Consider the following 23,751-nt stretch of genomic DNA (forward strand, 5'->3'; position numbering starts at 1 on the left):
ATATACACACACATTAGTATTATTTTTTTTTACGGCATTTCATAACAGCTGTGAACCATAAATTACTGTATAAAGGCATTTTGGAATTTGAGAAAAATCTGCCTATATTCATGAACATGTCTCTTAAAAAAATAAGTTAAATAAAAAATAAATAAAATTGTTAGCAGACCTTGGTAACCCATTCAGTATGTCCAGTCAGAGTGTTGAGACAGACACCAGCTGCCAAGGCCCAGACCTTCACAGTGAAGTCTGCAGACCCGCTCACCAACATGTCCATCTCATCATTGTAGTCCACGCTGAAAACTGAGCAGACACAAACCAAATTACCCAAATTAAGATCAATACATCTTATAATTGTCTGCCATAAACAAATAAGTGTTCAAGTGAAAGCTGATTTTGTATTCGAGTTGGAGGGACATGAGTCCTTGAGTTTAACGGAAATTTTGTTGTAGGACTGCGCTACTCACGGTCTGTCCATAACAATCATGGTTGATAATTTAGGAATCAGTATCAGTAAGTGTGTAATCAGACCAGAAAAGTCATTTAATCTGCTTGCTCGGTCCGGACCAAAAGCGGACTTGATTATTTTTCGTTTGATGCGGTTCATATTTACACAGTTTTTTTCTTCTTTTTTTGGGGGACTATATTGCGCAATCACGTCAACCCGCGTGACGATCTGTGCTACCATTGGACAAAAATGACGAGGGCTGAATGCATAACCAAACCCGGAAATAGAGGATACATGAAATTCCAACGTGCTGCATTACTGCTCTGCTTATTTGTGGCATTATTAGATGCAATACATTAGCGAGTGTCAAGGTCAGCTCATTTAATAGAGGTTCCGCACCGCTGTTTCTAATTTTGGAACAGCGTCATTGATTGCGTGCAGTAGCCGGAGGAGCAGTTGCGTTCCGCGTACCCCGCCCTCACATCAGCATGGCTAAACAGAATACGGATGATTATGAATGAATTTAGCACAATATTCACTACCAGGTTTGCCTTTCCCCATTTGGCTGCCGCGCCAGTTCTCCATTCAATACAGCAACGATTTTAACAAGAAGAAAAGGGACTGTGGCCGAAACATCCCAAAAAATGAAAATGCTTGGCCAAAAACTGAAAACCAAAACGCAGAAAAAAAATTATGCCAATTTTTACTATCATTGCATTTATTATAATTAATTCAAATTATAATATAATTATAAAATATTTATTCAGCACTGCCATTTTAACAAAGCACAATATCAACTTAAAATGCACACAATAGAAATAGAAATGTGAAAGACATGTTGGCTAATGGTACATAGGTAATGGTAAGTATTTACATGTTTAAAACTGTTGAACTGTGCCAATATAGCAATCGTGCTAGCATTAGCCAAAGTATTTAGTACGGCCACCGGAATGCCAGTGAAAAAGGGGAAACGCTCAAGGGGCTCGAATAAAAAATAAAAAAAAGTACTGCAGGAGAAAGATTCTATCAATGTAATCATAAATGAATCAGGCAATATTTACATAATGTAAATAGACTGCATCCCATAGTGTTTTTTAGGCTTTCTTTCAGTGAATGTAGCCGCAAGGGGGAACAAGCCAGTGTCTTCTTGTGCCGGTCCCAAGCCCGGATAAATACAGAGGGTTGTGTCAGGAAGGGCATCCGACGTAAAACTTTGGCCAAATCAAACATGCAAATCAAATATATGACTGTCATACCGGATCGGTCGAGGCCCGGGTTAACAACGACCACCATCGGTGCTGTTGACCTACAGGGTGCCTGTGGAAACTGGACTACTGTTGGTCGAAGAAGGAGAGGAGGAAGGTGTTTTCATAGGAAGAAAGAGAAGAGGTACACCAAGAGTCTGGGACTGAGAGTAGGGACTTTGAGTGTTGGAACTATGACAGGAAAAGGTAGCTTGTTGACATGATGCAGAGGAGGAAGGTGGACATACTGTGAGTTCAGGAGACCAGGTGGAAAGGGAGCAAAGTTAGAAGTTTAGGAGCAGGGTTCAAGCTGTTCTATCATGGTGTAGATAGGAAGAGAAATAGAGAGTATCGTGAAGGAGGAGTTTGTTAGGAACGTCCTGATGATTAATGTTGTTAGTGGGTATGCGCCACAAGTAGGATGTAAGCTGGAGGAGGAGAAGGAGAACTTTTGGTTGGACCTTGATGAAATGATGCAGAGCATCCCTAGAAGTGAGAGAGTTGTCACTGGTGCAGATTTCAATGGACACGTTAATGTAGGAAACAAAGGTGATGGGCAAGTTTGGTACCCAGGAGAGGAACGCAGAAGGACAGATGGTGGTTGACTTTGCAAAAATAATGGAAATGGCTGTCGTCTTCTTGAAGAAACAGGGTCACCTACAAAAGTGGAGAAAGGAGTACATTGTGTAGACTACATCTTGTGTAGACGGTGTAATCTGAAGGAGATCAGCGAGTGCAAAGTATTGGTAGGTGAAAGTGTAGCCAGACAGCATAGGATGGTAGTGTGTAGGATGACTGGTGGTGAGGAAGACAAAGCTGGCAAAGGCAGAACAGAGGACGAAATGGTGGAAGCTGAAAAAGGAAAGGTATAACTTTCAGAAAGGAGTTGAGACAGGCTCTGGATGGTCAGGAGTTGTTTCCAAATGACTGGACAACTACAGCAAATGTGATCAGACAGGTAGGAAAGTCCTAGGTGTGTCATCTGGAAGGAAAGGAGATAAGGAGACTTGGTGGTAGAATGAGGAGGTGCAGAAGTGGATCCAGAGAAAGAGGTTAGCTAAGAAGAAGTGGGACACAGAGGACTGAAGAAAGTAGACATGAGTACAGAGAAATGCAGCGCAAGGTGAAAGTAGAAGTGGCAAAGGCCAAACAAGGGGCCTATGATGACTTGTTTACTAAGTTGGACAGTAAGGAGGGAGAGACTGATCTATACAGGTTGGCAAGACAAAGAGACAGAGATGGGAATGATGTGCAACAGGTTAGGGTAATAAAGGATAGGGATAGAAGTGTGTTGACAGATGCCAGTAGTGTGATGGAAGATGATGAATGAGGTAAATGAGAGAAAACAAAGAGTAGATGAGGTGACTGTTGTGGACCAGGAAGTAGCAAAAATTAGTAAGAGTGAAGTGAGAAGGGTATTGAAGAGGATGACAAGTGAAAAGGCCTGATGATATACCTGTGGAGGTATGGAAATGCATAGGAGAGGTAGCAGTAAAATGTAGTGATGTAAAATGATGTAATGTCTGTAGTGAGAGCAGGGAACATGTGGAGGGGAAGCTAGAGGCGTGGAGGTTTGCCCTGGAAAGGAGGGGAATGAAAGTTAGCCGTAGCAAGACGGAGCATCTGTGTGTGAATGGGAAGGACCCAAGTGGAAGAGTGAGGTTACAGGGAGAAGAGACCAAGAAGGTGGAGGAGTTAAAGTTTTTAGGGTCAACAGTCCAGAGCAATGGAGAGTGTGGAAAAGAAGTGAAGAAGCGTGTGCAGGCAGGCTGTAACGGGTGGAGAAAAGTGTCCGGTGTGATGTGTCATTTTCAGCTAAAATTAAAGGAAAGGTTTATAAAACTGTGGTGAGACCAGCCATGTTTTTTGGTAGGAATGAGTACATCAGAGGGACAGCACATGTTAGAGCCTTTGGAGATAAAGTCAAAGAGGCCAGACTGAGATGGTTTGGACATGTCCAGAGGAGAGATAGTGAGTATATTTGCAGAAGGATGCTGAGTTTCCAAATGCCAGGCAGAAGGTCTAGAGGAAGACCAAAGAGAAGGTTTATGGATGTCGTTAAAGAGGACATGAAGGTAGTTTGTGTGAGAGCAGAGGATACAGAGGACAGGGTTAGATGGAGGCAACTGATTCGCTGTGGCGATCCCTGAAGGACAAAGCCGAAAGGAAAAGAAGAAGAAGAAGATGCATCGCGATTCAGACATGGACGAATCTGTCTCTATTCAAAACGTCCAAATTTCGATTATTAAAATGCGACAATAAACATGGCACAGAATGTTAAAAATATTGCGTAACTAAGAAGCGCTGTACCCATAATCTACGGGACACTTTGGGAAGTGCACATGCCGACACACGTCTCGCGCACAGACAAAAACACACATGGATGAACGCCACCCACCTCGCTGCCACGTTATATGTAAGATGTGTTGCGCTAAAATAGTAAACTTTGGAATTAGTGGTGCAAAGGATCGTATTTGATCCGTGCGGATCACGGATCAAATACAATCCGTGATCCGCACGGTTTGGTTCGGTTCGGGCCGCACATAAGCCGCGATTGGCTATGATGAAAAAAAATATATAAAATTGTGCATGTTCATGTGACGGAAACGAGATCAGTCCACATTCACTCAGAAGTGGGAGTAAGTCATTGTTTTGCAAGTCACAAGTATGTCTCAAGTCTTCAAATCCCGAGTCAAGTCCGAAGTCAAGACTGACAAGTCCTGAGTCAAGTCCCAAGTCAAGACTGAAGTCTCAAGCGATTCACAATCCTACACTTTGAGTTTCAAGTCCTTTCGAGTCATTTTAACATAATAGATTATATTATTTGGGGTGACCATCAAAGTAGGAGTCAGGGACGCAGGGAGTGAATGAACACAGAGTGGTGCAACAGAGTTCAGTGTTTGTAGTTGTGCAACGTATCACAAAAGTCACGGATCGGATTGTTTTTCAAATAACAAATAAATAATGAAATCAGATGAATAGAACTTTGTCTTGATTTATTTCATAAAATGCCTTTGCCCATTAAATTAAAATATATATATATAAACTCAAAATGTCTAATATGGCCATTAGGATTTAGGAACACAACTTTAAGTGCAATATAAGGCAAGATACATAATTGTTTTATACATGGTCCATGTATAAAATAACAAGGTATCCTGCTTTTACATTATATTGCACTTGTAATGCACTTGAAGTTGTGTTCCTAAAATCCAAAGAGCCATACTGGACATTTTAATTTTTTTTTTTTAAGCTAATGTTTTACAAAACAATTATAAATGAAGGCAAAGTGCTATTTATTTATTTTTAATAATGAAAAATACATCTAAGTGCAATTTAAGGCACTTTATGCTTTCATGAGCCAATAAGGATGCTTTTTTTTAAGCCAAAAAGCAATCCTGCAGGGTTAACTGTTTTGTTCTGCTGATCACTTATGTAACAATTATAGACCAGTCACCCTCAATTTATTATTTTTTCCTCCCCTTAACATTTCACTCTTGGAAATATGCGCTTAGTCAACCTAGGGTGGGGTGATATGCCTCCACTCTCCCCCTTTTTCCTAAACCAGAGACAATCCAAAAGAGATTACACTCTTTTGAAGTAAACCACAGACCATCTCACCAGGATGTGAATGCTTATTTGTCACCAGCCAGAACCACAAGATTATGGCACCAAAGTATTTTATCGGGGAGCATCATCTTCAACCCTGCTGACATTGCAGACTGGTAGTCTGCAAACTCTTATCAAAAGTCATAAAACAACATGGGCCAAAAGGTCCGTTGGAATCCTGGTCAGTACATTCCAGCCTTCTTGAAGGTTACACGTGACCAGAGTGCCTTCAAGTGGTTACGATCGGAACTGCCCTTATATGAAACACCTATAATCCACAAAGCAATTTTACACATCTCACATAAGAAATTTATCACATACAAGTGAATTTACGCACAACTGAATGTTTCACATCATGTATGGCTATGAAAAAGGAATGTCATATGTATTTCAACAGGAACGATGATTGTAAACCCTGAGATTATTTAGTTACTCCGGAAAGAACGAAATTATCTCATGATGCGTTATTAGTTGATATGTGTAACGATAACATGTTTTGCTTGGAAGAACTTGACTTGCCAGCCTGACAAAATTTAATTCAAAATTATTAATTCTTTAAATAAATTGGAGTTTAAAAGTCTCTGACTTTGGTTGAGCCAAAAGAGGGGACGGCGGCCGCACCCCCTTTTTTGACGGGCACGCCCCACAACTTTAAAACAGCCGGCGCGACCTTTATTCAGCGCTCTTGTTTCATTCACCTTTTTCACCTCGTCTGGCCCAGAACTGACAAAAGGACTCCCCGGTGCCGTGCCACGTTTTTCAACCACGTGGCATTTCTGTTCCCTGAACGACCAAGTGTCTCGGACTTGGCGATCGCACCGAACCGCCGCCGTGCTCCAAACCCAGGCGCACGCCCTCCTGCCAGATGAACTTTTTGCTCCTCATTTTTCTTTTTTTTTCTTTTTTCTCTTTTTTTTGTGTTTCGTCCCACCTCGGTGGCACAAAGTCGCCGCCAAATTTTTCCGGGACTCCGTGAGTCACCCAGCAACCACGGTTTGGACTCTGGCAGCGCACAATCCCCAAGCGTCAACTAGTACCTGCTCCATCCTCCGAGCGTCCCGTCGCGGCACGAGCTGGTTCAACGGATGGTCGTTCTCGAGACGCAGGCACGCAGCAGATCTCGGTCTCAGCAGCGGGATTTGGGCAGCTGAGACGAGGATCTTCTCGCGCGCCGAGAGTACAACTCCGATTGAAGCCCCCGACCTCGCCTGAAAGAGCCATCCACCTTGAGCCTGAGCTGCGTCGCACCTCATCCAACCGTGGAATATTTTAATTTTTTGTCTTGCCTTTTTGGGAGCAGTTTTTGTCTTCAATCGACCTTCCCTCCGCTAGCTCGGTTCAACTCACTCCAGTAAGTTGCACATGTCAAAGCCAATTTGACATATCGCTGGTGCAACTTCCATTTCAAATATCTCACAGATTCGGCAAGTCAAATTTTTCCTTTCTACCTCATTAAATTGTTCCTTTCTTTTTTACATAAGCTTTATTTTTTATCCCTTTTCTTTTCACCGTATGATAGTTAGGTAGGCAGTGTTTTGCTTGTGTAACAGTAGTGAATAAATGCATGTTTTTCTAAATCTAGTTCAGTCTCAATCGTGCTTGTGTTCGAGTGGATTAGTAATTATTTTATTAATACAAAGAACCACGAACATTGAATGTTGCGACTTCAGATTATGAATAAATAAATGAGAATTAGGATTTTATTCATTGTGTTTGTCCAAAATTGAAAGTAAACAGAACGTGGTGCCCCGATCAAATTACTAATTTGTCCAAAAATACATCAATTATTGCTACACTTATTTTCTACTTCTTCCCCGCTGCTCTACAACACGCTAGTAGTGACAGACGACACTCGCAGTCCCAATCTACACTTCCTGCTTCTCTTCTTCTACAACAAGATCCTTGCGTGATACTGGCTGATCTTATACTTACTGCCACCTGCTGGGACAACACCTTGGTATTTTAAGCCCTTCTACAGTTAACTATAGGCATATAATGATGAAATCATACCTTTGACACAATCACGATGTAATTTCTTATGAAATATGAGTTAAATAAATACTAAATTTCACGGGCTGCTAGATCTCTGCGTTTGGTCACACAAGCCATCAATTCTTGAATAAACATTTGAAACAAAACGGGTCCTTGCCACAAGAAATCGTGAAAGGGGAGGGGAGCAGAGAGGTTAGAGGAAAGAAGGAGTAAAAAAAAGCATCCTGTTGCTTATGGGGCGAGCGCACTATCCACTACACCCTCCATTCATTTAAAGTCATCAGCGCTAATGTTTTACTTGTAGTCTACACCCGTGTCATTTTAAGACAGCCAATTGTCATTTCATTGCACTTTGTCATTGCAAATGTGAAGAATAATTGATTGCTTTGAATTCATTTAGACAGAATGTTTATTGTCATTATCCCATGAAGGGAGGTCTCAGAGAAAGTGGGCGTGTGTTAAGTCTGCAGGGGCGGTGCAGGGGTGGGGCCGCACGCAATGACTTCAAACCGTGCCAACAGCTCATTTTTCTCAGGTTGGGAGGGGTTAGTGCTTGGAGATGAAGAGGAATAAAAGAAATGTTGTCCTCTTTGCGTGTTCCAAAAATGAGGAGAGGTTTGATGCAAGAAAAATACACCTTTTGCAAAAATGATTTAATAAAAACAGAGAGTCTCTGGACATACAACAGCTTCTGATTTCTTCACTTAAAGAACGTGGAATTTCAGAGCGTCAAATGTCCTCTTCTACGTGTACAATAGCTTCTTATAGTTATAAAGACCTCCTCCTTTTCATTTGTAGACTAAACATACTCTCTGGTACTTTTCCGTGAGCAGATGGCGTAAACAAGGTTAGGTGGATGTTTTTGAGACAGAATGTGTTATATAGTTGAAGGATTTTCCCATAGCAAAATCTCACAAACAAGTTGAACCAAATTTACAGTGGCCGTGACTGATGAAGAAAGTAAAGTGTGTGTGTGTGTTATTTCAAAACTAATTCTTTTTTCATGACCGAGATGTGCGTGTACAAATAAAACAAGGAATTTTGGACCAATCAGTGTATACCAGCCAAAGGAGTATGTGTGTGTGTTTTTGAGACAAATTCTGGTTCAAGGGCTAAATGTGCTTTCGCACAAAACGCTGAGAAGGAACTTTTTTAGACTAAATAATATGACCCAGCTTAAGGCCAGACCATACGAGGTCGACATCATCTGCTCTGCTCAGGACACAAAATATGTCTTATAGGTTAATATGAAGAATTAAAATGTTCATAATGTGTAACAATAGTTGATATATGAAATTAGGTATTAAAAATGTTATAATATCTTTCAGAGAGCAGAATAACCAAAAATTTCTCATACAGAGGCGAATGGAGGAAAACACAACTTTGGTCATGTTTTTGGTGAGGAATTAGCATTTTAACATGGCTAAAAGCTCCAAAAAGTTGATTTTTCATGTTGCAGTCCCTTTAAATAACATTGCAGTCAAGCCTAATCCTTTAATCAGAAGTTGCGCCAGACCCTCCTATACACTCTTGCATTAAAAAAAAGCTTAGGTGCATCATGTGTACACGGCGACTATGATGCTAATGACGTATTGATTGAGAGAGTTAAAAGTCCCACTTTAGTGGGGTTTTCTATCAATAATATTCATCCCCGGCCTGTCCACAATCCATCCAGGAATTAAAAAAGTCAGTTTGCGACTTCATTAGCTTTCTATTCCTTTCTAAATTGTGTGCTTGAAATGCGCAGATTAAACTTCCGTGACTTGGTGACGTCAATAAGACACGGAAGTGCACTCGCCCCCGCCCCCTCAGGATAATGGCACAGGCTCTGGTAAAGGTTTGTCACACCCACTGAAATTTGAGAAGCTGGCTGCTCCTTTTATTTTTCTCCCCCTGCTCGCAAACGCTTCGTGGAGAACAATGGGGAAACAACGATCAGGAAAAAGTGGCTGCTTGTTTTGTCCTAGTCGTTGAGAACAATGGGGAAACAACGATCAGGAAAAATTGGTTGTTTCCTTGAGAAGACAATGGATTAATGTGGAAAAATCTGAAAAAATGGGACATTTAAAAATTCGTTTAACTCTTTCACTGCCAGACGTTTTCAGAAACGGGTTGTCCCCACTGCCAGCCGATTTAAGCATTTTGAGTGATCTTTCAAGGTCCACAGAAAATGTTGTTTGGACTATGGAAACACACATACTACCAAATGAAAGATTGGACTCTCATCTTTCATCAGAAAAAAAAGTTTGTTGCTACCTTATTCCGTTCTTCAGTAATCAACAATAGAAAATGGTTAGTTTAACCCAAATGCTCTGTTTTGAAACAAAAAGTGGAGAAAAAGAGCTTTTTGTGAAACTATGTTATTTCATGCACTCTAGTGAATTGTACACTTCTTTTTGTCCATGAATGATGCCACAAACACCTAAATAGTGCTTTACTTCTGTAAAACGCTTTCACCAACAATGAAAAAGTGTTTTTTGATTGCAAAATACGTTTATTTCCATTCAACAGTGTAACAATTTGACAAAACAATTTCGCAAACTATTTACAAATGTGTGCAACTGTGGTACTACTTACAATTATGTGGATGTTTCAAATACAGTTTTTCCTTTTGTAACGCTCTCCTGCGTGCAAGGAGACGCCAGGACTCGCACAACAGTTTACTTTCACTTTCGCATTGGTCCGTTTTTGCGTGCAAACGTTACACTTTCTTGACGGCCTTTTTTTCCGGGGAATAAAAAGCAAGTAGCAGACTGTACACACTTCCTCCGATGAATATGCATTGGACTCGGGGCACTCTCCGTCGTCCGATCGAACGTCCGCCTGTGCATGCTCGGTTGCGCTCCGCGTTACGACACCGTCATAGCCGCCGCGTCAGCGGTTCCAATTTCGCCGTCAAGCTCGGATTCACCTTCATCATCATTGATGATGATCATCGTCATCATCAATGTACTATTTTAGCGTTGGTCGATGCCTTTCGTCTTGTAAGTGTAGAGCTGCTTGCAAACGCTCGCCATTGCCTGTTCCCTCCTCCATCTAGCTCCAGCTAACGTCTTCTACTGCCGCGTCAATGCTTCCCAACCACGGAGTCACCACCCTCATCTTCATCATCGATGATGATCATCGTCGTCAACAATGTGCTCTTTCAGCGATGCTTTTGGTCTTTGAAAAAAACGGCTCGGGCGTGAGCTCCTCGCGACCGGCCGCCATTTTTCCTTTGTCTTCCATTCTCATCTCCTGCTCGACGCTCTAGCTCCGCCTCTACTGACGCCCACCCGATCTTGTCAAAAGAGAGTCATCGCTGCCCTCTAGGGGCCAAAAATAGTCATTAGGCACAACAGACCGGCTGGAAACTTTCACCACAGCTCCGGAAGCCTTGCCCGCACCCGTTTCAAAAATTTTTTTTTTAAAAATTGGATGACGTCTTTAGACGTCATTGGCAGTGCTCCGTAGGTTTTTACTTGACGTCTATAAACGTCAATGGCAGTGAAAGAGTTAATTTAGCATATTGTTCCAAGAGACTTTGTTGTAAGTCTTGGGCTCCTTAATATACCTAAAAATTCTAGGGGGCGCTACTGAGTCATTTTTGTAAAAATCGCACAATACATGATAAAATATTGCTTATTTTGCCAGACCAGATGTGTGTGCCAAGTTTCATGAATTTCTGTGCATGTTTAGGCCCTCAAAATTGCCGTTGTTTTCTTGGCTAACAGTGCCTTGCCACGCCCACAGCGATTAGCGAAAACTCATAAATTTCATGTTGTGACAGGCCTAAATACTCTACTGCGCAAGTATGAGGTAGATAAAGTTAATGTGGTTGGAGAAAAACGTCCCAAATTAATTTTTTTTTTTTAATTATGCCAGTAGGTGGCGCTATCAGTACGAAGAAATAAGTTTTTAGTTGTCTTCAGGCCTGAACTTTCATCAAATGTGTGACATTTTGAGAAGATCATCTAGGTCAAATTAACGCATCTTTTAATGTCACGGTAAATCTTTAGACTTTGTGGCACCGTAACGGCCACGCCCTTTGGCGAAAAGTTACAATATTCGGTCTGTGGCATGATCAATGTCTTAAGCCTATTCTGACAAATTTTCACCTGGATCCCTTTAACGGGCTCGGTACAGTAGAAAAAATCATAAAGTATGACATTTCTTGTCACCACTAGGTGGTGCTATATGTGTAACCGAAAATTATCATATAGATGTTTTCAGGCTGTGGCTATTAAGATGCATGAGAAGTTTAGGATTTTTTGGAGCTTGTACAGCGGAGTTATTAAGCATTTCCTCTTCCTCCAACAGACTTTTTTGTACGTCTCGGGGTGCGACACGTGCCTGCCAATTTTCATAGCTGAAGGTTAAACGTCTTAAGGCTATTCAGACAAATTTTCACCTGGATCCCTTCAACGGGCTCGGCACAGTAGATAAAATCGTAAAGTATGAAATTTCTTGTTACCACTAGGTGGCGCTGTATATGTAACCGAATATTATCATATAGATGTTTTCAGGCTGTAGCTATTAAAGTTATAGTTAAGGTACCACTGATTGTCACATCCAACTAAGTGGGGCGAAATTCATTCTCAGCATATGACCCATCCCGAGGGAGCGGTGAGCCGCAGCAGGAGCTGCGCTCGGGAATCATTTGGTGATCTAAGATGCATGAGAAGTTTAGGAATTTTTGGAGCTTGTACAGCGGAGTTATTAAGCATTTCCTCTTCAACAGACTTTTTTGTACATCTCAGGGTGCTACACGTGCCTGCTAATATTCGTAGCTGTAGGTTAAACATGCCGGGATTGTTTTTATTTTTTTATGTTATGACAACTTCATAATATAAACATTTTCACCGGGTGCAAAGTTTGGTGAGTTTTCGTAAATGTTTAAGTCCCCAAAAATACGATCATTTGCGGAGAATAATAATAATAATAACAATAACTAGAGCTGCGAGCAGCTATAAAGAGCCCTCGCAGCCCGGGCCAGCAACGTTGGGGTACTGGTAAGTTGGAGTAGTGGCACATTCAAAGCCAAATGCATTTGAAAATGGCATAATAAACCTTTTCATATAAAATTCAATGAGTTTAGGCCAATGTTAAGACCCTCAAAAATCAGTGTCCTTTTTTATTTTTTTTGGTAGCGAGTTGCCCCAATTGGCATTTTTTATAAGCAGAATAAAATAAAATAATAAAAAGTACATATGTATGGATAGGTCTGATGTCACTGAACATTTTAAGTGGTGAACTTAGTTATCACACTTAAAGTATCAAAATTTTGGACAAAATACCTTATGTGTCGTAATTTATTTTTTGTTGACCCAAGGGCTGGTGGCGCTATATTTATAACTGAATATTGTCATAGAGATACTTTCAGGTCGTGACTATAAACATACATATGAAGTTTGAGATTTTTTGGAGCTTTACCGGGGAGTTATTAACTCTTTGACTGCCAGACGTTTTCAGAAACGGGATGTCGCTAGTGCCAGACGATTTAAGTATTTTGACTGATCTTTCAAGGTCCACAGAAAATGTTGTGTTTGGACTATGGAAACACACATACTACCAAATGAAAGATTGGACTCTCATCTTTCATCAGAAAAAAGTTTGTTTCTACCTTATTCCGTTTTTCAGCAATCAACAATAGAAAATAGGTTAGTTTCACTGAAATGCTCTGTTTTGAAACAAAAAACGGAGAAAAAGAGCTTTTTGTGAAACGATGTTATTTCATGCACTCTAGTGAATTCTACACTTCTTTTTGTCCATGAATGATGCCACAAACACCTAAATAGTGCTTTACTTCTGTAATACACCACCACCAACAATGAAAAAAGTCTCTTTTGATAGCAAAATAACAGTTTATTTACATAGAACAGTGTAACAATTTGACAAACTATTTACAAAGGTGTGCATGTGTGACTATTTACAATTGTGTGGAGTTTGAACTACACAATTTTTCTTTTTGTGTGGTATAGAGTGTAACACTCCCCTGGGTGCAAGGGGACGCAGCAGGATTTGCACCAAAGGTTTGTTTCACTGCGAATGCCCTTTCGCGTGCAGACCCTACACTTTCTTGCTGGCTTTTTTTTTTTTGGAGTAGCAGGAATGTATTGCAGTGTGTGTTTGGCCATGTTGCCATCAAGTCGGCTTTCAGGATCATTATACGGTGACCTGTTTTGTCTGCCTTCCTCATGTCCTTCAGTTCCAACTTCCTCCTCCTGATCTTGTGGCAACAGCCACCCTCTCACCACCTCCTGGATGAACTCCAAAAAGTGTTGACACTTCCCAGGATGTTTAGCTTTGTGCAAGATGTATGCATTGAACATGCATATCTGAAACAGATATGCAACAAACTTTTTGTGCCATTTCAAAGTTTTCCGCGTGAATGGGTGGTACGAGATGTTTTGATCCATCTTGTCCACTCCATTCATCGTGGAATTGTAGTCCAGAACACACATGGGTTTTTGGAAAGGCACTCTTTTTTTTTTTGTGCCTTCCGCCACACCTCCACTGTCCGCATTTCGTCTTTATGAAAAGTTGTCACCATCCTCAACAAACATTTGTCCTGCCATGCCACAATCAAAACTTTTGTGCTGTGCCTTACCAGTTTCCCCCCCACCCCAAGGCCAGTGTTGGTTAGGCACGTGATCTCACTGGGTTCACCCCTGTTTTTCCTCAGCGTTCCACATACATTGGTACGTGCTGCCAGGAGACGTTCACACAAAGCAATTGAATTATAAAAATTGTCCATAAATAGTGTGTACCCATTTCCTGGCAGACGATCTAGTAAGTTGAACACTGTATCAGGCAGAGAACAACTGGTACCGACATAGGGTTGCATGTTGAAGCAATACCCCGTTTGGGAGTCACACAGTATGTATGACTTGATCCCATATTTTATCGGCTTTTGGGGGTTGTATACCTTGAATGAAAGACGTCCCTGAAAACTCAACATCCCCTCATCAATGCATACATTCCTCCCCGGTTGAAACAGTTCCTTGAATTTACTGACAACGTGATTGAACACAGGACGAATTTTGAATAGTTTGTCATAGTTTGTTTCTACCTTATTCCGTTCTTCAGTGATCAACAATAGCAAATGGTTAGTTTCACCGAAATGCTCTGTTTTGAAACAAAAAGCGGAGAAAAAGAGCTTTTTGTGAAACAATGTTATTTCATGCACTCTAGTGAATTGTACACTTCTTTTTGTCCATGAATGATGCCACAAACACCTAAATGTGCTTTACTTCTGTAAAACGCTATCACCAACAATGAAAAAGTGTTTTTTGGTTGAAAAATACGTTTATTTCCATTCAACAGTGTAACAATTTGACAAAACAACTTCGCAAACTATTTACAAATGTCTGCAACTGTGGTACTATTTACAATTATGTGGATGTTTCAAATACAGTTTTTCTTTTTGTAACGCTCCCATGCGTGCAAGGAGACGCAGCAGGATTTGCACAACAGATTAGTTTCACTTGCGATGGCTCCTTTCGCGTGCAGACGTTTTCCGGGGAATAGCAAGTAGCAGTACCCACTCCTCCGATGAATATGCATTGGACTTGGGGCACTCTTCCTCGTCCGATTGAACGTCCGCCTGAGCGTGCTCGGTTGTGCTCCGCGTTTTCCGGTGTTAGCATCGCTAGCCGGTGAACCTTTATGACGTCGTCATAGCCGCCGCGTCAACGCTTGCAACTTCAGCGTCAACCTTGGAGTCACCATCATCATCATCGATGATGATCATCGTCGTCATCAATGTGCTCTTTAGCGTTGGTCGATGCCTTTCGTCTTTGAAAAAAATTCCCAAGTGTGAGCTGCTTGCAACCGGTCGCCATTGTTCGCTTCTTCAGCCATCTAGCTCCGCCTCATGTCTTCTACTGCCGCGTCAATGCTTCCAACCTCGGAGTCACCATCATCATCATCGATGATGATCATCGTCGTCATCAATGTGCTCTTTAGCATTGGTCGATGCTTTTCGTCTTTGAAAAAAACTGCTCGAGCGTGAGCTGCTTGCATCCGGTCGCCATGTTCTCTTCCCTTCCCCAGCCATTGTCCCCTCTAGCTCCGCCTCACGTCTTCTACTGACGCCTACCCAATCTTGTCAAAAGAGAGTCATTGCTGCCATCTAGGGGCCAAAAATAGTCATTAGGCTAACTAGATCTGCTTGAAACTTTCACCACAGCTGGCCAAGGCTTTCCTCCACCCGTTCCAAAAAAAAAAAAAAAAATAATTAATTGGATGACGTCTTTTAACGTCATTGGCGGCCCTCCGTAGGTTGTTACTTGATGTCTTTTAACATCCATGGCAGTCAAAGAGTTAAGCATTTTGTCTTTCATAGCGAAGGAAATATGAAACAAAATGTGATGTCCCGCCTCCGTCATAAATTATTTAGAAAACTCAAAATTTGTTTTCCCTGTTGATGGCTGTGACGGCGCGCCTGTGACTGTCCGCCACTCCCCGACTGGAGCACACGGCCGTCTAGCTGAGAGAAGCAGTTCATGCGAACGTGTGCTGTTTGCTCTTCGACGAGCTCCGTCAAAACTGTTTTCACACAGCCCACACAAATTCCTCCCGTAATTCAACACTTTCACAAACTGCTTACCTGCCGCCTGGACTCATTCCTTTTCCCCGTTGTTGGTGCCGGGCATACACACTCGACACGACGAACGACGCATGACACGCACCGTAAATGCTTACCTGCATTCTGCGGGGTCGTTGGACAATAAACAATGGACCAATCCGAAGCACTTCCGGACTCCCACTTAAATAGCGCTTTTGCCGCGCTTAAAGTGTCACATGGCTATGGACTATACCACAAAAGTAGTTTGGTTTATTATTTAATTAGTTGTTTTTTTTTGAGAGATTAAGTTATGGATTGTGATTGGAGGATTTTTATTAAGGTTAATATATGTTGCAGATATTATTTATTTACATGCTTTAGTTATTGTTGGTTACTTTTTGGTATTATACCCCATGATTGACTAAATGGTTTGCCCGGAGGGAGGGGCTACGGGTATTTAAAGGGATCTGAATTCATTTGTAGAGGGTGCTCAGCCAAGTGGGATGGTGAGTGACTGGCTACCACAGTAAGTTACGGAAAAGACTAATGGAACTTGTAAATATTGTTGGGATTGTTTTTGCACTGGACTTGCAACTGTAAATATTTTTTTCACATTTTTAATGCTGTGTTGGTGTAAATAAAAACACCTCACTGAAGTTTTTCGACTGCCTCATCATTTTTTTCCCCTTTCTGAAATGAACCCGTGACAATGGCCCAGGTCTTGACATGGTCCAGGCCAAGATTTTTGTAGATCTTGGCTTCCTCAAATACCAAAATTTTTTCGTAGATCTTGCTTGAACGTACAACCGGGGCTGCTTCGTAAAAAAAATTATAGGGGGCACTAGTGAGTATTTTTTGTAAAAATCGCACAAAACACAATTAGATTATTGCTCATTTTGCCAGGCTAGATGTGTGTGCCAAGTTTCAGGAGTTTCTGTGCATGTTTAGGCCCTCAAAATTGGCGTTGTTTTTTGGGTGAATAGAACCTTGCCACGCCCACAGTGATTCGCACAAACTCACAAACTTCGTGTTATGACTTCATGAAGGCCTAAACACTCTTTGGAGCAAATATGAGGTAGATCCAGAAACATGGTTGGAGAAAAAACTTGTTTAAATGTTTAAAAAAAAAGAAAAGAAAAAATGCCAGTAGGTGGCGCTATCAGTATGAATAACTTTGTAGATGTATTTAGACCTGGACTCTCATCAAATGTGTGAAATTTTGAGAAGATAGGATCATCTGGGTCAAGATAACTTATTGTCAAGGTGAATCAATCAGCGGCAGCTACTCGGGCCCTAATAACACCCACGGGTTGATTTTGGGGCTGCACAATTATTGCATGAGTCGGGTGGCTAATTTTGCTTAGATTATAATGCAACTCCTGAAATTGAATTGAGACACCAATGACAAAGACAATGTCTGACAAATTTTAATGCAGAAATGAATGTGAAAATGCAGTTTGTGAATTAAAGTAAACAATGGCAGTATTGGCTTTATCAAAATTAGAAAGCCATTTGAGTAGAACGTTGATTGCTGTTATGGTTACAACTTTAGTTTTGTTTAGCAAACATGAAGTAGAACTTAAGCCAATATCATATATTGTTGTTTACAAGGTGATTGATAGGCATGGTGGCTTACATATAACTTTGGAAAGATGTATTACATTAAACTTAGCTATATGGTTGTAAATAACAAAAGATGTAGTATAACACAATTAGTTTTTGAAAAAATGCCTGACTGTGAGTCTTTTATGAGACCTCAAAATTCTGCCCCTCCAAGACATGTAAACTACAGCGTTTTTTCGCAAATTACGGCCCGAGCAAAGACGGCTACAAGGTCCCTGTTGTTTTTGCAATTATGCAGTTGTTTTTTATAATCTTGTTGATTTTGTGGATTTTTGCAAAACCGTGTAATTTTTATTTTATTTTTTAAAGAGAATGCTAACCCAAAGATAAATGAGGAAAAACTGTAGTGCACCAATTAGAGAAACGAAAACCTTTTGTAAATATTAAGAAGTTATTATAAATGATGTAGAAATCATATGTAGGGAATGTTAAGTGGATTGGATAATAATTTTGATTTGTGACCCATGATTGTCTCCACACGGGGTATTTAGTAAACATGGTAACAACACTTAACTAAATATGAGTTAAAATTTTTTACGTATTAAACTTTTTTGTGATTTGATGTTTTTTAGAGCGATGGATTTTATTGAGTTGAACAAAAGTAATACAATGTGAATATTACCAAGTACTGATTGATGATTTAATTTTTTTTAAATGAGTTAAAATTGTTACAGCAAAACAACTGGACGCTATTATGGCAAAAGCATGGTGTAAATATATCATGTCTCTATATGGCATATTAGTTATTTGGAGTAATGAATGAAAGTCACTTTGTAAGTCACATTGTTAAGAGGAAAAATTTAAATAAATACATGACGGAGGTATGACAATTATGTCAGATAGTTTGGATTCTGTTAAAATGTATATGAGAATTGTAAAAGGAGCAGGGCAGTTTAGCCCTCTTGAAACTTTGTGTGGTAGACTATTTAATGTGCCTATTGTAAATAACCTGTTAAGCCAAGCAGATGAATGAAATTGATTTAAGTGATTATATGAGGAGATTGTTAAATGACAAGTAAAATCTGATGATTTCTAACTGCAACTTAACGAGGAAATCAGGACTTGAAAGAAACATGCGACAACACATTGATTGCACTTTACGGACAACACTTTGTCCGTAAGCTAAAACGTACAGACGTCTTCATCAACGAACACTTAACGCGAAGGAACGCGGATATTGCAAGGAGAGCAAGACAACTCAAAAAGCAAGGCAAGATACAGCACACATGGGTAACCAACTGTAAGATTTTGATTAAGCTAAATGGAACGCCTGAAGAATCAAATGTTCTGGTGGTGAAAAAAATAGAAGATCTGGACAAGTAACTCTGACACGTATGGTACAAGTTACTTTGGAATTCTCTTGACCACCACTATGCAAAACACAACGATATCTAATGCTGAATCAAAAATCGATATGGACATGTTAAAATCAATTATCCAACATAAGAAATTTGAGCTGGAAACATGTTAATATCATGAGTATAGTACAACCGATCGAGATACTGAAATAGACCCTGAAAATAACTTACTCACTTCTATTGTTAGTAGCTGCAATTACTTCACCGATGAACAGTTTTAAAACTAATGTGAAATTATATGGGAAATTGTCAATAATACACTTTAATAGCAGAAGCATGTATGCAAATTTCGAATTTATTAAGGAGTTTATATGAGGATGTTCCTGCCCTTTTAGTGTCATTGCCATCACAGGAACTTGGTTTAACCTTGATAAAGGTATACATTTTTGTCTTGACAGGTATGAACTAAAATATATGAACCAACAAAATAAAGCAGGGGGAGGGGTCGCCATATATGTTCATAAATCCATTAAATAACACACATGACGCTTGCAATAGATGGAATAATGGAATGTATAACAGTTGAGATCATAAAGGAAAAAATGTAAAATGTTATTATAAGTTGTGTGTATTCGGACACCTGGTTCAAGCATCGAAACTTTTACTGAATGGACTGATATATATTTTTTTACTTCTGTCAATCATAAAACATTATTTATCCGTGGGGACTTTAACATAGATTTGTTAAATCCAACCAAACTCAAATCTATTGATGATTTCACTAACACAATGTACAGTTTAGCTCTTTATCCAACAATAACAAAACTAAGCAGAATAACGTCACACAGTAACACTATTATTGACAATATCTTCACAAATATTTGAGACATGTGTCACCAGTGGCCTGTTTATTTGTGACATTACTGATCACTTAGCTGTTTTTGCCTTGTATGACTATAAATTCAAGAAAGTAAAAGATTCCATGGAATTTATAATAAAGCGATTAATGGGCGAGGAAACAATCTGTGCACTGAATAATAGTTTAGCGCATCAAAACTGGGATCTCGTTTATAAAGAGTTACATGTTGACGGTGCTTACAGTGTCTTTGTTCACATATCTACCTTGCTGTATAATAAACACTGTCTTCTGAATAAAACCTGTATAAAGAGGAAACATAAACGGAGTCCTTGGCTCACAAAAGGAATAGTTAATGCTTGCAAAAAGAAAAACAACCTTTACAAACAGTTTCTCAAGGCAAAAACAAAAGAAGCAGAACAGAGATATAAATAATACAGAAACAAATTAACTGACATTATAAGAACAAGCAAGCAGCTATACCATAGGAAACAGCTGTACGATAATCAAAACAATATAAAAGGTACTCTGGATACGTTAAATAAATAAAACAAGGAATCTCTAAATCTTCACACCCTGACTATTTTCTCGATTAAAAAGGTGAGATCTATAACATGCATGAGATTGTGAACAGTTTTAATTTTTTTTTTTGTAAATGTTAGCCCTAACTTGGCTGCAAAAATTCAGTTCCATAAAGCCGAAACATGTGATACACATCCATTAAACAGAATTCAGTGTCACTTTTTCTCTCACCTACGGATGAGCAAGAAGTAACAAGTATGCTAATAAAATGTAAGAGTAAGTTATCCACATATTTTCATGATATCAATATGGCATTAGTAAAAAAAGTTATTGCTAATATTGTTAAGCCCTTAACATATGTCTACAATTTATTCTTTCAGTTTGGCTGTTTTCCCCGGAGTATGACAATTGCAAAAGTAATACCCCTTTTTAAGAATGATAATCAAATCAACACAGTTACACCAACTATAGACCAATTTCTCTATTGCCTCAGTTTTCAAAAATTCTTGAGAAACTTTTCAATTCTCGACTTGAGAAGTTTCTGGACAAGCATCAAATATTAAATGAAGGTCAGTACGGTTTTAGAACTCAAAGAACTACTTCATTAGCATTAATTGAGGCAATAGAAGAAATTACAAATGCTTTGGATCAGAAAAATACGCTGTGGGTGTTTTTGTTGATTTAAAAAAAGCTTTAGATGCAATCAATCATTCAACCCTACTTAATAAGCTTGAAAAATATGGAATCCGGGGAGTGGCTGGACGATGGCTAAAAAGCTATTTAAAGGATAGGGCTCAATATGTCAAAATGGGGCAACATACATCTGATAAACTTAATATTTCTTGTGGGGTCGCACAGGGGTCTGTGCTGGGGCCAAAACTCTTTAATTTGTATATTAATGATATCTTTAATGTATCCCAAGTACTGAAATTTAATATTTTTGCTGATGATACCAATATTTTTTATAGTAATGATAATTATAATGAGCTCACAACTACAATGAACCATGAGTTATGTATATTGAAAAAATGGACGGACATAAATGAATTATCCTTAAATATAAACAAAACTAAAGCAATGCTGTTTGGTAATCAAGAAATGGATTCTGGATTACAAATAAATATTAATGGTGCGCCAATTGAAAGTGTTATTGAAAATAAATTCTTGGGAGTAATAATTGATAGTAAATTGTCTTGGAAACCCCACGTCAGACATGTAACATCAAAAATCTCAAAAACCCTAGCAATTTTAAATAAAGTAAAGCAATATCTTGATGAGTATGCACTTCATGTTTTATACTGCATCTTGGCTCTTCCATACCTCACATATTGTCTCAGTATTTATCGAAGTTTGGGGAAAACGCATACCAAAATGCAATTAATCCATTAGTCACAGTACAGAAAGCCAGTCCGCTAAGACACCCTGTTGTCTGTTAAGAAATGATTGCAAACTTGACCACACATGTACTCCGCACTTACATGCACACACACATAGACTAAGCTGTTCTTCACACCCCCCTGTAGAGTTGGAACATCCATGTAACCAGGGACCGCCCTAAAGAAATAAAAAGAGAGGGCTCGGTAGCGTGTGCTTCAGAGCGGGAGGAGGTTGTAACTGAGGCACACCTCTGCCCGTTCTCCTCGCTACCTAGTGAAAAGATACTATGGTGTCTTTTCTCATTCATTGTGTTTAGTTTTTTATGAATGTAAGCTTATTGTACCTGACAAAAACTGTTGGCAAATGGGCAAAAAGTATGACCACAGTAAACGTGCAAAAATTAGCCAAAATTGGACATTCAAAAAATCATATCTCACTTCCTGTACATTTTAGGATATGGCTTCTGCTGACTTTTTTGTGTGTCTCGGGGCGCTTCACATGCCTGCCAATTTCCGTAGCCCTTGGTCAAACGTGCCGGGATTGGTGCATATTTTTCCATGCTAGGGGGCGCTAAATGTTATGTTGTTATGGCAACTTCATAAAATCAAATTTCTCGCAGAGCCCAAGGAGTGTGCAAAATTTGGTGAATTATCGTAAATGTTTAGGTCCCCAAAAATGAGAAGAAAAAGACGAACGAAAAACCGCTACCGCTGCGAGGGCCATAATAATAGTAATAATACGAACGAAAAACAAAAGGGACCTCGCAGCAGTCGCTGCTCTGGCCGTAATAATGATAATTCTAACAAAAACAAAAGGGACCTTGCAGCTCGGGCTCTAACTAGAGCTGCGAGCAGCTATAAAGGGCCCTCACAGTCCGGGCCAATTTGGGGTACTTGCACATTGGGGTACAGGCATGTTGGAGTACGGGTACATTCAAAGCCAAATTTCTTTGAAAACGGCATAATATACCTTTACATATGGATTGTTTTTATTTTTTTGACAGGTTTGATGAGTGTGTAAAGCTCAAAGAGTTTTGGTCAATGTTAACTCTTTCACTGCCACTGACGTTAAAAGACGTCAAGTAAAAACCTACGGAGGGCCGCCAATGACGTTAAAATACGTCATCCAATTTTTTTATTTTTTTTTTGAAACGGGTGGAGGAAAGCCTTCCCGAGCTGTGTTGAAAGTTTCAAGCAGGTCTAGTGAGCCTAATGCCTATTTTTGGCCCCTAGATGGCAGCAATGACTCTCTTTTGACAAGAATGGGTAGGCGTCAGCAGAAGACGTGAGGCGGGGCTAGAGTGTTGAGGGGACAATGGCTGAAGAAGCCATAATGGCAACCGGTTTGCAAGCAGCTCACGGTCGAGCCGTTTTTTTCAAAGACGAAAAGCATCGACCAACGCTATAAAGAGCACATTGATGACGACGATGATCATCATCGATAATGATGATGGTGACTCCGAGGTTGACGGCGAAGTTGGAAGCGTTGACGCGGCGGCTATGACGACGTCATAAAAGGTTCACGGGCTAGCGGTGACAACACCGGAAAACGCGGAGCACAACCGAGCACGCTCAGGCGGACGCTCAGGCGGACGTTCAATCGGACGACGAAGAGTGCCCCGAGTCCAATGCATATTCATCGGAGGAGTGTGTGCAGTCTGCTACTTGCTATTCCCCGGGAAAAAAAGCCGTCTGCACGCGAAACGGACAATGGAAAGTGAAAGTAATCTATTGTGCAAACCCTCCTCCCTCTCCTTGCACGCAGGAGAGCATTACAAAAAGAAAAACTGTATTTGAAACATCCACATAATTGTAAATAGTACCACAGTTGCACACATTTGTAAATAGTTTGCGAAATTGTTTTGTCAAATTGTTACACTGTTGAATGGAAATAAACGTATTTTGCAAACTAAAAACACTTTTTCATTGTTGGTGGTGGTGTATTACAGAAGTAAAGCACTATTTAGGTGTTTGTGGCATCAATCATGGACAAAAACAAGTGTACAATTCACTAGAGTGCATGAAATAACATTGTTTCACAAAAAGCTCTTTTTCTCCGCTTTTTGTTTCAAAACAGAGCATTTCGGTGAAACTAACCATTTTCTATTGTTGATTACTGAAGAACGGAATAAGGTAGAAACAAACTTTTTTTTCTGATGAAAGATGAGAGTCCAATCTTTCATTTGGTAGTATGTGTGTTTCCATAGTCCAAACACAACATTTTCTGTGGACCTT

At 39.9% G+C, this 23,751-nt stretch overlaps 1 protein-coding gene across 6 annotated transcripts in view; it reads right to left on the reverse strand.

Annotated features, from left to right (window-relative positions):
- fbxw2 (F-box and WD repeat domain containing 2) overlaps positions 1 to 23,751 on the reverse strand; it is a 132,756-nt gene that overhangs the window by 66,796 nt on the left and 42,209 nt on the right. For 5 of the 6 annotated variants that reach the window (XR_013296660.1, XM_077585990.1, XM_077585988.1 and 2 more), the window contains one exon: positions 170 to 303. Coding sequence is in view for 4 of the 6 variants with exons in the window: in XM_077585990.1 (XP_077442116.1) it covers positions 170 to 303 (134 nt within the window). In the remaining 2 variants the exon portion in view is untranslated. Of the gene's footprint in view, positions 1 to 169; positions 304 to 1,704; positions 2,350 to 23,751 lie in introns of those variants that run through there. The other variant, XR_013296661.1, reaches the window with a different exon arrangement.

Source organism: Vanacampus margaritifer, chromosome 14 (assembly GCF_051991255.1).
Source record: "Vanacampus margaritifer isolate UIUO_Vmar chromosome 14, RoL_Vmar_1.0, whole genome shotgun sequence".
Classification (NCBI taxonomy): Eukaryota; Metazoa; Chordata; class Actinopteri; order Syngnathiformes; family Syngnathidae; genus Vanacampus; species Vanacampus margaritifer.